This window comes from Mesoplodon mirus (assembly GCF_964341445.2).
Source record: "Mesoplodon mirus genome assembly, chromosome: 3".
NCBI classification, from domain to species: Eukaryota; Metazoa; Chordata; class Mammalia; order Artiodactyla; family Ziphiidae; genus Mesoplodon; species Mesoplodon mirus.
The window spans coordinates 159,938,273-159,953,668 of NC_138978.1; the positions used below are offsets into that span (position 1 = coordinate 159,938,273).

At 41.9% G+C, this 15,396-nt stretch overlaps 1 protein-coding gene across 1 annotated transcript in view; it reads right to left on the minus strand.

Annotated features, from left to right (window-relative positions):
- Window positions 1-15,396, minus strand: part of LAMC1 (laminin subunit gamma 1) — a 126,134-nt gene that overhangs the window by 37,110 nt on the left and 73,628 nt on the right. Inside the window, exons 2-11 of the mRNA XM_082612925.1 lie at window positions 13,272-13,576; window positions 9,022-9,152; window positions 6,817-6,983; window positions 3,887-4,075; window positions 2,947-3,064; window positions 2,245-2,343; window positions 2,017-2,153; window positions 1,520-1,642; window positions 1,241-1,430; window positions 816-928 (exon numbers count right to left, since the gene is read on the minus strand). Of these exons, the coding sequence (XP_082469051.1) occupies window positions 816-928; window positions 1,241-1,430; window positions 1,520-1,642; window positions 2,017-2,153; window positions 2,245-2,343; window positions 2,947-3,064; window positions 3,887-4,075; window positions 6,817-6,983; window positions 9,022-9,152; window positions 13,272-13,576 (1,572 nt within the window). The remainder of the gene's footprint in view (window positions 1-815; window positions 929-1,240; window positions 1,431-1,519; window positions 1,643-2,016; window positions 2,154-2,244; window positions 2,344-2,946; window positions 3,065-3,886; window positions 4,076-6,816; window positions 6,984-9,021; window positions 9,153-13,271; window positions 13,577-15,396) is intronic.

Here is a 15,396-nt window from a genome sequence, read left to right on the forward strand (position 1 = left end):
ATGCAGGCATCTCAAAAATCAACACGTCCAAGCTGGTGATGCCACTTTCAATGCCACACCACCACTCCTCTGATTCCTCTTCCCCCAGACAGCTTTAACTTTCTATAGAAATAGGTCCTCATTAAAAAAAAAAAAAATTATAGGAAAAAAATTTAAAGAAATGCTTAAAAACAGCTTTTTAAATTTAAAATTATAACAAATGTTCATTCAGTAATTTTTAATTTTTCATAATTTAGCCAATTTAGTTAAAAGGGCTTGATAGTTACATAGCAAGAAATAAAAAGAGGGCCTCCCTGGTGGCGCAGTGGTTGAGAGTCCGCCTGCCGATGCAGGGGATACGGGTTCGTGCCCCGGTCTGGGAGGATCCCATATGCCGCGGAGCGGCTGGGCCCGTGAGCCATGGCCGCTGAGCCTGTGCGTCCGGAGCCTGTGCTCCGCAACGGGAGAGGCCACAACAGTGAGAGGCCCGCGTACAGCAAAAAAAAAAAAAAAAAAAAGAAATAAAAAGAAACAAAGGTTAAGCAATGTGAGCCAGCAGAATTATATTTGGGATTCTTAGAAGATTGTAATTATATATAATGTAGCCTCAATAGGCTTATTTATTATAAAACAATACTATTTACTAATTTTCTCCAGGTCCTTAAAAGTAGTTTTAAAATGCATTATTTTTACACATAATTCATGTATGATGAGGCAGCTTATACCACTTCTTTAGGATCAGTGTTATAGTATTAGGACTTTAGAGATAACTTTTGATTACGGATCCTTTTATCTAATCATCCTAAATGATTCTCTTAAATTATATCATAACTTACTTCTCTCACTATATGTCCCACGGATCTTGATAGAGGTCAAATTGTTTAGGAGTTTCTGAAATTCGAAAGGGGTAAGAGTAGGCCTCCAAGGGTAATCTGTTGCTTCATGGAGCCTAGAGAAAAAGGAAGGGCCACATTAACCTCTGTAAGGACAATTCTGGGTGCTGAGAAAGCATTTCTTACTCATTTATGCCACCAACAATGCACTGCTCTGCCAATCTAACCAGGTCAGAGATGAGTCTGTTGGTTTGAGAGTACAACTGGAAAAGGTACATGTAAACAAAGGGAAAGTTCCCTTTTACAAAGTCACCTTGAGAAGTCAGAAGTTTTTCTTCGACACACACCTTGAGGACTGATGAACTTTGACAAAGAAACCACTTTTATAATTCTGGTCAAGTCAGATTTTACAAACAAAACTGTCTTACCTGAAGACATATTTCATAGTGGTCTCACTCGGATAGGAATTGCCCTGAGCGATCAAGGGCACAGACACTCTTAGGCCAGCTCCCTCAAGCACCAGGTCTTCTGCAGAGAGGCGAGTGTCTCGCCTGTCCACTCGAAAGGAGAAGGAGAAGTTCTGACCATAACTCAACACCTGCTTGCCCAAGAACTTTGCTGGAAGGCAGACACAATGGTGAGCAAGAATGTGAGTACGAATAAACAGGGGCACAAGCCAAGCCAGACCGCTTGCTAGCATTACTTACCAGGGGCAATGAAGTACCTAGGAAAGTAGCTATCTGAAATGACAGCGATATCTTGCCTCTCAGAGGACCACTCAAATGATGCTTCAGAGCCATCCCTTTGTTCCACACGCCACCCATCCTCATCTGCAAGCAGAGGATGGAACACAAGTGCCGTTACTTTGTAAATGTCCTGAATTCAGGTCCTCTATATACCACAAAATATATAGCAAGTCATCAATGAAAGTTTTTTAACAAATGGAGGCTATAACAGTACCTACATATGCTATACCCCTCAAGCTATAATTTTCTTTATTTTATATAACATTTTATACTTAATTTGGTAAATTCTAAAACCATTTATATATACTTTCATTAAATTAAAAAGCCAAACAAAAATCACATACATTAAAAAGCAATGTGCTGATACCGTCAAAAAAATCCTCAAAGAGCTACTGACTTTTTAACACTGTAAGTCTAGTCTCACGATTCTAGAGGACAGAAGGAAAGGTCTACTTTACCATTCTGAAAGGTAGAGGTTATAGAATAAACACTGTAGCCGACAGCATTTGTACAGACAGAAGAATGCCCAAAGCAGAAGCAAGGTGTGCAACCCATAGGATTAGATGATTCCAGATTAAAAAATCCAGGTTTGCATCTGAAAGAGATTAAGATACAATCAGGTATTCATTGTACTTGAAATATGATAACAGAGAAAATACAATACGGCTAGAGAAAAAATGAGCTACCTCTCACAATTGAAGCCTTCGACATTGTCTTTGCAAACACATCTTCCTGTTTCAAAATTACATTCGTCTGTGCTGCCAGAAGGATTACAAGAGCAAGGCCTATTGGATGGAAAATGGAGGAAAACAATGAAATAAGAGAAAAGATAAAGAAATTCCACTCAGAGTCAATCTTTTGTTTTATATGTTAACAGATTTTTAAAAAAGGAATTCCTTTTTTTTTTTTTTTGCGGTACGTGGGCCTCTCACTGTAGTGGCCCCTCCCGCTGTGGAGCACAGGCTCCGGACACACAGGCCCAGCGGCCATGGCTCACGGGCCCAGCCGCTCCGCGGCATGTGGGATCCTCCTGGACCGGGGCACGAACCCGTGTCCCCTGCATCGGCAGGTGGACTCTCAACCACTGCGCCACCAGGGAAGCCCCAGGAATTCCTTTTTTAAAAAGGAATAAAAAGAGCAAAATGAATCCTAAAGTCATCTTTATATTTGGATTTGATTTCAATCAAGGATAACCATCACTTTTAGACATTGAAAACTCTGCTTCACCTCTGTACGGAACAATCCTGGATCATCATTACAGCTAGAAGCCTTAAATCTTGGTTTACAAGTATTATGGGGGGAAAATGTTTATATGGCTGCAGATTAACTACAACATCTATTAGTAAGAATCAGCTACATTTGGATTCTGCCCCCTTGAAAAATCTTACCTGCATCCAGCCTCAGTAAGAGAATGGTACCCAGGCTGGCAACGGTCACATTTGTCCCCCATCACTCCAGGCTTACAGCTACATCTGCCATAGCTATCACACTGTGTACTGAGAGAACCTGAAATTTAAAGTGTTCAGTGTCAACCACCAGTTAGGTAAGTAAAATTAATGTCTCAAAGAAAGAAGGTTGGTAACTAAAAACAATGCCTGAAAACCAGAATGCAGATTGTTTTTCAATATCTAGATGGTAACCAAGAGAATAAAGATCAAATTTTAAATCAGAACACTCTCAAAATCATACCCCTTTAAGCCAGGACTTTTAAACTTTCCAGACATACACCCTAAGATGAATCTACTCATAACTGTTGAAAAACACTAACAAACCACTCTGTACCCAATGGTAAACTGTACACAAAACCAGTCGCTGCTCTGTGGACAAGCACAGGCTCCTTATGGCCTGTGTCTAGAATTTAAGTATATACAGGCATGAATAGCAAAACTAAAGCTCAAACTCCTGAAAAAGTACAACAGACTAAGAGCACTCTGCCCCTCTGAACACACACCGATGTGCTGAAAGAGTTCAGCCCTCCATGGAGGTTAGACTAAACAAAACCATTAACAAGGAAGAACTCACGAAGCAGCTAACCTTTTACAGTCAAAGTTCAAATGGTCTTGATGATCTTATTGCTAATTATTTACAAAACCATTACTCAGGCCAACCCCACATTTTTATACACACCAGAAAATCATCTGAAGGTCCAACCTGGTTAAAGAGAGTAGAGGCAGATCCTAAATCATTTACATGTTATAACAATGTACACTCTCCTATACTTAAGCTGTGCGAATCCCTAGGAAACAAAGCTTTATTTTCTGGGGGTACAGGGAATGCTTATTTTGTCTTCCAACCATCACAATGAAGCAGACTCTGCCTCTCACTTACCAACAGGACTACAGTGGCAGGGAGAGCAGGCTTCTCTGTTCCCAAGGCGGAAGAAATTCTCCCGGCACCTCTCACACTTGGCGCCGTCCGTGTTATCCTGGCAGTTGGTACAGTGGCCACCATGGCCCGTGGAACGGTATAGTTCAGGGTCAAAGTAGCATTCCTGCGATCGGCCATTGCAGTCACAGGCTGTTGGCCAAAACGTTAAGTCAGATCCATGTTCCTTTACAAACAGCATTTTAAAAGACTCAAAGAAAACAAAACCATAATTCCCCACATCTCTGACAGACAGGCGGTGGCAGATTAAGAACGACCACGAGATGCACTGTTCATTCAAAAACAAAAACGAAAACTGTATGTCTGTCTATAAAGGGTTCATACAGTCAGGTTAACAGCTTACTAAGAAATGTTCATTCTTATCAAAACTAGTACCGTCATAAAATATAAGTAATCCTTGTACTTAGGAATCTCCGCATAGTTGTACACATGCAAACAAAAGCCAAGTCAAATTACAATTTTTCTGAATCTTTATCCTTCATTCTAATACCAACTCCAAGCACAAGGGGCCAATTTATATGCAGGCTTCAATTTATGTTAACTTTTCAGGGCTCAGACAATTCAAATACATTAGATACCAACTTCTAAAATGCCAGATTACTTGCATACCCAGACTGGAGTAATCTTGAGACACATGGGTAAAAATTAGTGCCTCTTTCAAAAGAAGCAGGAAATCTACAGATCCACAAGAAAGTAAATCCACAAGAAGGGAAATCTAGATCCATAGATGCCTCCAACTGCTGGGAAGCCATAGTGCCAAACGGGTCATCTGTTAAGTAGCTATATTCCCTACATGACGAGTATCTGTAGTCACTGAAAATCTTTATTATATTTATACTAAGATGATTTTTTCCAAATTATTGATTCTGCTCCAAGTACAGACACTAAATAAAAATAAAATTTTATTTGATTACAGATAGAGCAGGAGATTGTTGTTTTAAAAAATTTTTGAATATGTTTTTTTTTTCTCCTCCCTGCCTTTACAATGAGTTCTATTATAGTACTATATTTGAAAACTTTTTAGAAACTTGAATCGCTGGCACCAAGAATTAGAGTTAAGTAACTTTGAAAGCTCCCATTCCCTTCATCAGCTATTTCTCTTCCCTCAAGTCTCCCTAGATTATCTCCCTAGATTATCTCGCAATCAGCCCAGCTCACAGCACCTAGATGGTCTGGCGCTTAGAGACTGTGAGGCAGAACAATCCCCATGTCCTAACCCACTGCTAAAAGCAGACATAAAAAAGCTGTGGCTCCCTCATCATCAGCTGGTAAGGGAGAAGGCAGCTGTCATTTTCTCTTCCCTAGCTCCAGCACCCTGACAATACTGTAGTACTGTCACACCTCCAGAAACTTCTCTCTTTGATGGGCCATGGTGCTGAAGGGACCAAAGAGGAAAGCAAATTGACTTAGCTCCTTATCAAAGTCTGTTAGCTACTGTATTCTGTTCACTTGCTAGTGAGAAGCTGGATATAATGTTACACTTGTTTTTTTCCCATAATGTTCCTGGATAGACTCAAAATATGACATCATTAAGCAGATTACTTTTCAAACACATGTGTACATTTATTTAGATGTCACATCTTAGGAGTATTTCATTTTTTTCTTTTATCAGCCTTTATCATGTAGTTTCCAACACTGGATATTACAGTTCAGTAAAAGAATTCAAGAAGTTCAAGTGCTTAGGAATGCTAGAGGAGACTATAAATTTTATCTGAAAATCAGGAATTTGTTGAGAAAAGAAAAATTGAGTAAGAAAATCTGGGGCTTCCCTGGTGGCGCAGTGGTTGAGAGTCCGCCTGCCGATGCAGTGGACACGGGTTCGTGCCCCCGTCTGGGAAGATCCCACGTGCCGCGGAGCGGCTGGGTCTGTGAGCCATGGCCTCTGAGCCTGCGCGTCCGGAGCCTGTGCTCCGCAACGGGAGAGGCCACGGCAGTGAGAGGCCCACGTACCTCAAAAAAAAAAAAAAAAAAAAGAAAATCTGCTGTAGGCAGCTAATGGAAACAGTCATGAGTCAAGATATTGGTCCTTTTTCAAGGTTTTTGCCAATAATTCCTGCAAGTTCAGAGTGTCTTCCTTCTTATTCCCTTTATTACCAAGAGGATACAATAAGGAATATTTATAAGGACATAAGAAAATGTTGCTGCTTTAAAAGTTTCTCACTTTCAAGTCCTTGGCAAATCATGATTACACGGTTTCATGATTTTTCTCCTGAGATTCCTTCCTCTATCTCTTCAGAATAAACCAAGACATTATGAAGGAATAAACAATGTGTAATCTTTTTCATTTTACCTCTTCCTAAGAATACTAGGATCTACTCTTCTTCCCAGAGCCACCCACCTCTGCATGATGGAAGTAGGAAAATCCTCCCCATTGTGCTCTTTAGTGAGATAAAGAAAAAATAATTTTGATAAATAATCCATCGAATAGCAGTCCTAGTCTAGAACTCATCACACCTGACAAATGTTAATCAACAATCCTGGCTGTTCGAATAAATGAGCATTGAAAGCAAGAAGAATATTTTAAAGGGCAACAAAGAAAAGACTGGAGAAACCATATTTTAGAGTAGGCAACCCCAGCCCAGTATTTAGAACTAAGCAAAGGCCAAACCTGGAAGATGCTGCTCCCATTCTGTTATGTGTGTTCATGAAGGAAACATAAAACCAGCACAGTTTACGTTTATGGCCAATTGCCCGCATCTATGATTTTCCTTTGACGTGCATGCAGGTTATTGTTCTACACTCTCAAATTAGGGAAGAAGCTCTGCCTTTCAGGCTTTTCCTTTCAAGGAGGAATCAAAGGAAGTCACCCATTCCTTCTCCCACCTCTGAAGTCCTCAAGACAATTTAGCAGACGAACACCAAGGGGCACTCACGCAGGCATTCGCTGGCACTCTCAGCAGTCGCCCTCCTCCATGGCCGGTCATTGAAGAAAGGAAGGCACTTCTCACAGTCTACGCCGTAAGTATTATGTTTGCAATTACACACCAGCTTGTCAAATTCATTCTTCACGCACTCGCTTGCATGTCCGTTACATTTACACCTGGGGAGAGAAGAGACCCTTAAAAGAATGAAACACCTATGAAGCCCTGAAACGGATGCAGAAAAAGGATGTACACATAGAAATGAAAACCACCTCAGGATGTTTTTGAGTTTACCACTCAAAACGGTAAACTGAGAAACTGAGCAAGATTAAGTATTGACTGTGTGTTTTCAGGTATGAAGAAAAATTAAACAAGACAAAAAAAAAAAAAGGTAGCTTTATTTAGCAGGGGATGGGGCATTAACCAGACATGAGAAGAAAGTCCCCAACAACTTCTGAGGGCATCTGTAGGACCATTTCCTGAAGTGAAATGTGTGCATCTCAAGAGGCAGCCAAGTGTAGTGGTTAAGAAGAACATGGACTCCAAGGCCAGGCTGCCTGGGTTCGAAACCTTGCTCTGTGACTTACCAATGTAACTTAAACTCGGTGCCTTACCTGTAAAATAGGGAGGATGATAATACCTATTTCACAGAGCTATTGAGAAGATCAAGAGGTGGCTGTATGTATGTGCCCAGGACTGTACAGGCATATAACAAGTCAATAAATTTCAGCAGCTATCTGCCATCATGATTTTAAAGTATTTGATCTGAAGACAGTGAGAGACAGATACCACACCACCGTACGGATCTCTGGTAGACTGACGTTCCCTCGGGTTGTTTGGGGCAAGAATCCTGGAAGGAGCCTCTAGATGCAGGTACTACCATCAACTAAGGACTCATGGAAACCCCCATGAATACTAACACGCACTCTGGCGCAGAGCCGTTACCCTCACTCGCTCTTTAAAGACAGCAGCCAGTTCCACGGCTTCAAGCACCACCTAATAATACACTCAAACACTTCTGCAACACCTACAGTGCACCAGGATGAATCCCGAATGTTTACCTCCAGGCCGCCTCTTCCTCCCAAGCTCCTGTCCTTGACTGCTACACAAACTTAGATGTCCTCCACGACTGAAACCTTTCCATTCTACAGCGAAGCTCACCACCTTCCCAAATGGGCTCATCTTCTCTGTTTATTCTGTTAATGATACCATCACTCTCCTGGTCACTAAACCTTCAGAATCACCTTTGACTAAAATCCTGATAATTCTTCCTTCATAAAATGCACCTAAATGTTTCTTTCCATTCTGCTGTCACCACCTTAAGGTCAGGTATTTGTCACCTAACCCCTAGATGACAGCGTAATAACAGGAATATAAATTCTCTCGATCATATTCTACTGTTACCTTGCCTGCAGCTAATCTTCCTAATCTACTGTGTTGAAATCATAGCCCTAACTCCAAAAAAGTACATGATTTCTCACTGGTCACAGTTTCCATCAACTTTCACTGAGCATCAATCCCATACCAGGAACACTGCATACAAAAATGATGTTTCTGCTCTTGAGACTTCATAGTCTATTACAAGGGGAGGTAAGTCTAAGATTCTTGGCTCACTGTCTAAGGTCTCTGGCTACCAAACTCTCTCTGGTTTACAACTCCACAAATTCATATAAGATTTTCCTTAAGTCAAGGAGGTTTAAACGCTTCCAACTCTATACTTTTGCTCATGACATGCACCCAACCCTCCTGCACCCAACCCAGACATCCTCTCTCCTTATCTCAACCCTACCTATTCTTCCACGCCTAGCTTAGATTCCATCTGTTTCTCTAGCCTGACAGTCCTGTAACCACTCTCTGACATGTGACATCTCTTTATCTAAACGCTTGATGGTACTAGTATTTAACTTTTCGCATATTCATACATGGCCTGCCCCATTCACCTGCAGGATCCTAGAAGGTCAGGTCCTTCTCAGTAAGTGAATGTCAGACTTGCACTTCCTCAGTAGCTCCATAGTGCCTGTCATAGAGCTTTGCACTTAAATGCTCAATAAGAATTCACTAATGTGTTGATTTGACAAGGTTTTAGAAAACCTAATTACTTTGTTTCCAGGATAATGAGGTCCAAAAACATTACTAATACAGTTGTAAACAAGTTGCTACATTCACTTCTACACCAAAGCTCCAATCACTTTCAAGGTTATTTAATGGTTTACTTACCTACCACCCACAGCGAAATCAGAGATTGCATAATAATAGGATTTGAGAACTTTGGGGTCATTAAACACTTCATCCCCAAAAGTGTTCAGGCGATTCAGTGTTACTCTGATGTCAGTGGCAGTTACCCATTCCTGTCAGAAAACAAAAACACAGAAAAGATAGGTAAAGGCACTGAAGATAAGAGACATATATGTGACAAAATCTTCTAAACAGTTAATGTATCATTTAACTTATGTCCTCTTCTGGCATTAAATCTATTATAACACTCAAGGACTCCTTTCATTTCTTCATACTTGAATTTCCTTCTTGACTCTTCCTTTCTTTGATCTAAGTTGTTACTTTACCACTCAGAGTCTCCCGAGGCAGGAATAATATTAGTTTCTGCACAAGGCTGTAGAGAGGCTTAAATGAAATATGCTTTTCAACGCTCAGCATGCATTAGGTAGTCAACAGACATGTCTCGTCTCTCCATCCTGTATCCACACCCCAAAGCCAGTCAAGAGAAGCCAGCACAGAACTCACGTAGTACCACCACTGTATCAGATACACTGGTCATTGCCTCCTCCTGCCCATCTTGTGCCATCTCACTCTCCCTCTTACCCAATCCACTACGGACAGATCTGGGAGACACATCCAAGCACAAAGCAATCAATCATTACACTGGCCTGAACCAATCAGACATACTCTTTGTCTTGACCATTCCCAAATGTCACTTCTCGTGAGGCCTTCCCTGGCCACCCTATCTAAAATCGCCACCCCCCCAGCCCCCTGCAACTCCCTATTTACCTTCCTTATTTTATTTAAATTGTCTGTTTCCATCACCACCACCTGCCCACCCCACCATTGCCACCACCAGATTGTAAGCCCCACAGGGCAGGAATTTGTTTTGTTTTGTTCACTGCATTTCACTAGTGCTTAGCATATAGTTGGTGCTCAAGTAACATTTACCAAGCAAATGAACACATTTGAGGAAACTACAACTGATCAAGTCGGTAGGTACACCATAATGGCAGAGGACAAGAATGAAGGTTATACAGTTTTCCCCTCGGTTTTATGAGATCTACGCGCTTATAATAAATGCCCTTTCATTGAGCTAATTTTAGTCAGATGTTTACATCTGTAGTAGTTATAATAATTATCCCAATGGATCATGTCTGCCAGTGTCCACAACCTGTGTAGTCCCTGTATACGCTGATTCTAGGCTTGGGCATGTGACTTGCTTTGGCCAAGGAGGCATCAGCAAATGTGACACAAGCAGAGGTTTAACAAGCATGGGTGCACTGGGATTTACCCTCTTGGAATACTTCCTCCATCACATGAAGAAGCCTAGTCTAGCCCTCTTGAGGATGTAAGACCACAGGGAGAGAAAAACCCAGCTCCCAGCTGACCTGCCAGGGAGCGAGCCCAGGCCAACACAAAATCATGAGAAATAATAAATCACAGTTGTTTAAAACCATTAAGTTTTAGAGTGGTATATTACATAAAACTACCCAAATATACCATGGCCACTTACTTATTTATTTTTTGGCCACACCCCACGGCATGTGGGATCTTAGTTCCCTGACCAGGGATCGAACCCACCACACCCCCCTGCAGTGAAAGCACGGAGTCTTAACCACTGGGCTGCCAGGGAAGTCCCCCGTGTCCACTTTAAGTCCTCTCCTGGGACTGCATATCAGCATTACCTACGGAGACGTTAAGAAGCACGTGCAGAGCTGCAGGCGTCTATGTTTTCAGAAGGCTTCACATGAGACTGGGAAGCACACCCCTGATTAAGAATCACTGCTTACACCAGGCCAAACACCTGGCATGTAGAACACAGAGAGCTCATCAAGGCTAATCTCCATGAAGCCTTCATGTATAATTAGAAAGGAGAAGAGATGATGATTTCATCATATCCAAACTTGGAACTCCAATAACAACGCCCACTCATGGCCACAATGTTAGGAATCTTTTAGTCGTCTGTAGTGTAAACAGCTAAACATATCTCTGTGTTTAATGCTTATTATATCTTCGACAGGCTTCATCTTTTTATCACAGCTCTCCTGGAATAAAAGCTTCTCAAGAGTTGAATCTAAACCTTTTTTTTTCCCCCATGACGGGCATCTTAAAAAGAACAGACTCTAGAACTAGACTTTCTACGTTTTGAATCCCAGTTCTGCCACTTAAAACTGTGTGATTTGGGGCAAGTGATTTTATCTTTTCTGGGCCTCTGATTCCTCATCTGTAAAATGGAGAAAATAAAAGTATCTACCTTATAGAGTTATTGGGAAGGTTAAATGTGTTAACACATTTAATATATCTAAAGCATTTAGAACAATGCTTGTCACATTGTGCCACATTATAGTAAGTGTTATAATAAATGCTAATTATTATTATAAATCACTACATGCTTAGTAATATTCATATACATTGCAACCAGGAAGGTTTCTTCCGGGAGATCACAACTTTTAGAGGGAGGCACAGGGAGCAATGAGGGCAGAAGCCAACTGCCTCTCTCCTCACTGTCAGATCGGCTACAAGTCGTACCAGTTAACCCTCCTTGGCAACTGTATATCAGAGCCAGAGCTCTTACATCCAGAGACGCATAATTAATGTTTTTGCATAATGATACCAACTGACCAAATCTATTGCAGATGCCCACAGCCTTCTGCCACATTTAGTCTTACAAGTTTCTGTGGCATGAAGAGTTAAGAAACATCAGAATTCCTATAGCTGGGGGAACTGCTTCAAGACAGGCTGACAAGGCATACAGTTAGCAAAGGTGCCAGAAAACCACAGTCACATCATTACCTCACTGCTTTTCCCTACTGACTATACTGTTCCCTCCCCAGGACAGTAAAATACAATAATTTGTGTAGGAAGAAACAAAGTTAGAAAATGTGTGCCAGTTGACCAACTTAAGAGTATTTATAGATCACTTCTGCCCTAGGTAATCTGTCTCCTGCTTTTTCGTCTATCAAAGTCGGTTATTCTTTCTGCCATGTATTTTGAACACACCTTAACGCCTTTGCAAGAAACATTTTCTGAAAGACCTTTGCAGACACACTCATTGCTCACCAGAACCCTCAGAGCTTACCAAAATCAAGATTTATGATCTCCCAGCAAACTATAGAAATACAATGGAAGGGAAGAACTGGACCCAGCGAGAATATATTCTCATTTTTTGCCACTGTCCAAAGCCACACGGCCAAATTAGACAAAGGGTCCTTGTACATAAAAAGTTCCAAATAGAAAGAATGAGGGAACACAAAGGCATAAGGCCCAGAAAAACAGGGAGATTCCTTACTTAGAAGTCACAACAGCTTTTCATAAAGTATATACAGCATTTGCAAACCCACATCCAGTCTTTCTTGTCTCAGCGAATTAATACAGGCTGTCCCCATTTAGATGTGAACTCCAGCCATGTGACAGAAGCATCTCCAGTCTGTATGAATGTGCTGAGCATGGCATGACACGCGTCTCTCCACAATCAAACAGCCAGAACATAAGAAAAGGTCACAGACGTCTAAGCAATACAGAAAGATTCCAAATTATAGTGTATAAGGAATATGCACACGGCATTTATGAAAAAAGAAATCTTTAATTCTTTCTATTGCCATATAGGGAAAAGTTTCTATCACTGTCCTTAAGCACTATACCAGGGTTACCTAAGTTCATATCTTGTCCCAAAAACCAGTGCTTTTAGGTGATGAAGAGTTTTCATAGTGATTGGCAACAGTGCCAGACAAACACAACCAAAATTTCCTTGTACAATAACGAAGGAAGGTAGAGTTCTTAAACATCTTGCTTCAGTTGTTCCCTCTTGCTAATATTAAAAAATAGTTTTTTCATTTTGTCAAATCAAAGAAGAGGTACGACAGGATACAAAAAAATTTGGTAGATTCATTCAAATACCCTCCTTCAAAAGGAAGGCAGAAGCAAAATGTTTCCACTGCATTGCAAGTACAGAGACTCAAGTCAAAATTGTTCAACATTTAAAAAAATCTGTAAAATTTACATCTCAGAATACACGTGCATGAAAACTAAGAACAAACATCAACTGGGCAGCAGAAATAAAACTACTTTCCTTCACTTATTAAGAGTACACAGGAGAGCAGAATAAAATCCAGCTGTCTGCCCTGGTGGAATAGGTGCTATTCCTACCCCTTACTTCAGAAGTGGGACCACGGTCCCCCACTACAATGATCTTCCTGCATCCTGCATATGGAAGAACTGACTGACTACCAAGCCAACCGCTAGGTGCCTACCTGCAGCACAGGGCTATTGTCAAAGTTGTAGGCACTGGGCCTTCCTTCCAGGGTTGAAAAGGCCACGTTGCCCCCGGTGAGAGGGGAAATGTCACTGAATTCATCTGTGCACAAGGCCTGCTGCTCGTCCCCTCCCGTCCTGATGAAGCCTCGGTTTGCCTTCGAGTAGGTGTTCTCGCAGGAGCCACTGTAGTACTGGTAAGGGACCCAGGGCCCCTCTTCCCGCGTGCGCTTGTAAATGGCGAAGCTCTCCGGGCGGCTGGTGTGGAACTTGAGGCGTACATATGTGATGTCAAATGCTTTTCCTGTGGGGCAAACACATCGATGTCCAGAAGTCATATGTATCAAGCAAAGAAACCCCGTCTATTCCCACTTTGCTTTGGAACTTGACAAAGAAAGAGGATACAAACCAACCTGTGCACACTAGGCTAAGAGGGTTCCAGAACATACAACACATTGGCTGTGTCCAATAGGCTACTGTAAGCCTGGACACAGTGTGTGTTTTCCCACAGAAATAAGTTATAGCTGCACTCATAAGTTGGCTCATAAAAGCCCATTTATGATGTGTGTTGTTAAAATTTTGGTTGCCATGAAAAATGACAGCATGTATTACGGTATACTTATATTTTTAAAGAAAAATAAAATTGAGTGAAAATGAGCATTTATCCTTAATGCCGGTGCTTCCACAAAAGCTTAATTAAAAGATAAGAAAAGAAAATATTTGCTGGCTTTCTAAATGGGTCTTCTGGGCACTTTCAAGATTTTTAAAAATTTGTTCTTTATTAATTTTAATGTTACTTCTTGATGCAGGAAGAGTATCATCAGCACTATTCTTCTACTTACTTACCAGGTTAAGAAAGAGAAATCTGAGAAAGAGTGAAGGACGGGGCCTCCCTGGTGGCGCACTGGTTGAGAATCTGCCTGCCAATACAGGGGACACGGGTTCGAGCCCTGGTCTGGGAAGATCCCACATGCCGCGGAGCAACTAGGCCAGTGAGCCACAATTACTGAGCCTGCGCATCTGGAGCCTGTGCTCCGCAACAAGAGAGGCCGCGATAGTGAGAGGCCCGTGAACCGCGATGAAGAGTGGCCCCCGCTTGCCACAACTAGAGAAAGCCCTCGCACAGAAACGAAGACCCAACACAGCCATAAATAAATAAATAAAAATTTAAAAAAAAGAGTGAAGGACAGTGATTGAGATATAGGGCAGGGACTACAGCAGGAAAGAAGAAAAAAAATTCCTCTAGTAGCTGACAAAGAGATGACAAAAAAAAAGAGAAAGAGAGAGAAGAGAAAGGCGGTTGGTTTAAAGCTGTGTTCGTTCAAAAGAGAATATATGAGACATGAGTGCTGAGCAAGGAAGGACAGCAAGAGGGAGGAGCGAACGGGCTGTCGTCCCTCTGGAAGAAGAGTCACTGCATCAGGCAGCTCCCTGAAGCAGGCAGAACACAGCCTGATGGCTGGGACAGATTGGTTACCAGCCAGCAGGATTTCAGGTGGGTAAAAAAGATAATGTGCAGCTGTTTTTAAACACCATTCATTCACAAGTTGGTCTTTCTATCTCTGACAATATCTATATTTTGCTGCTTCTATGTTATAATGAAGATCACGGTTTGTCAACAAGTATTTATGGGCACAGCTACATGCTCAGTCCCATGTTATATACTTTGGGAGACAGGATGCATTAGACATAAGTGGTCCTTGAAATCGAGAAGCTTACAGTCTCTTCCGTCCAAGTGAATCAACTTCACAGGAAGAACCACCCTACAAAGCCCACAGAAGAGGAATTCCTGCACTCTCAGAAGTGTTAAGGAGAGACTTCTGCCATTCTCTCACTTGCTCACACCCACCCATCCCCAGGGGAGAAGGAGTGCTGCTCATGTGTGGCCCAGAATCTCCTCAGCTCTCTCCTAGTTGCCACCGGAGTCCCTCTCTCTCCTCTCCCTCACTCCTCAGGGCAAGACAGCACCTCTGCCACTGTGCGGGGGAGGCCTGCTGCTGTCCTGCTACTCGATTCAGGACTAAGTGCATGAGTTCAAGTGGGGTGGGGCAAAAGGCCCATGTAAGCTATATGTCCAGGCTCTGTTCTTCAAGCCAGTTTTATCTGTAATAAAACTGATATGAT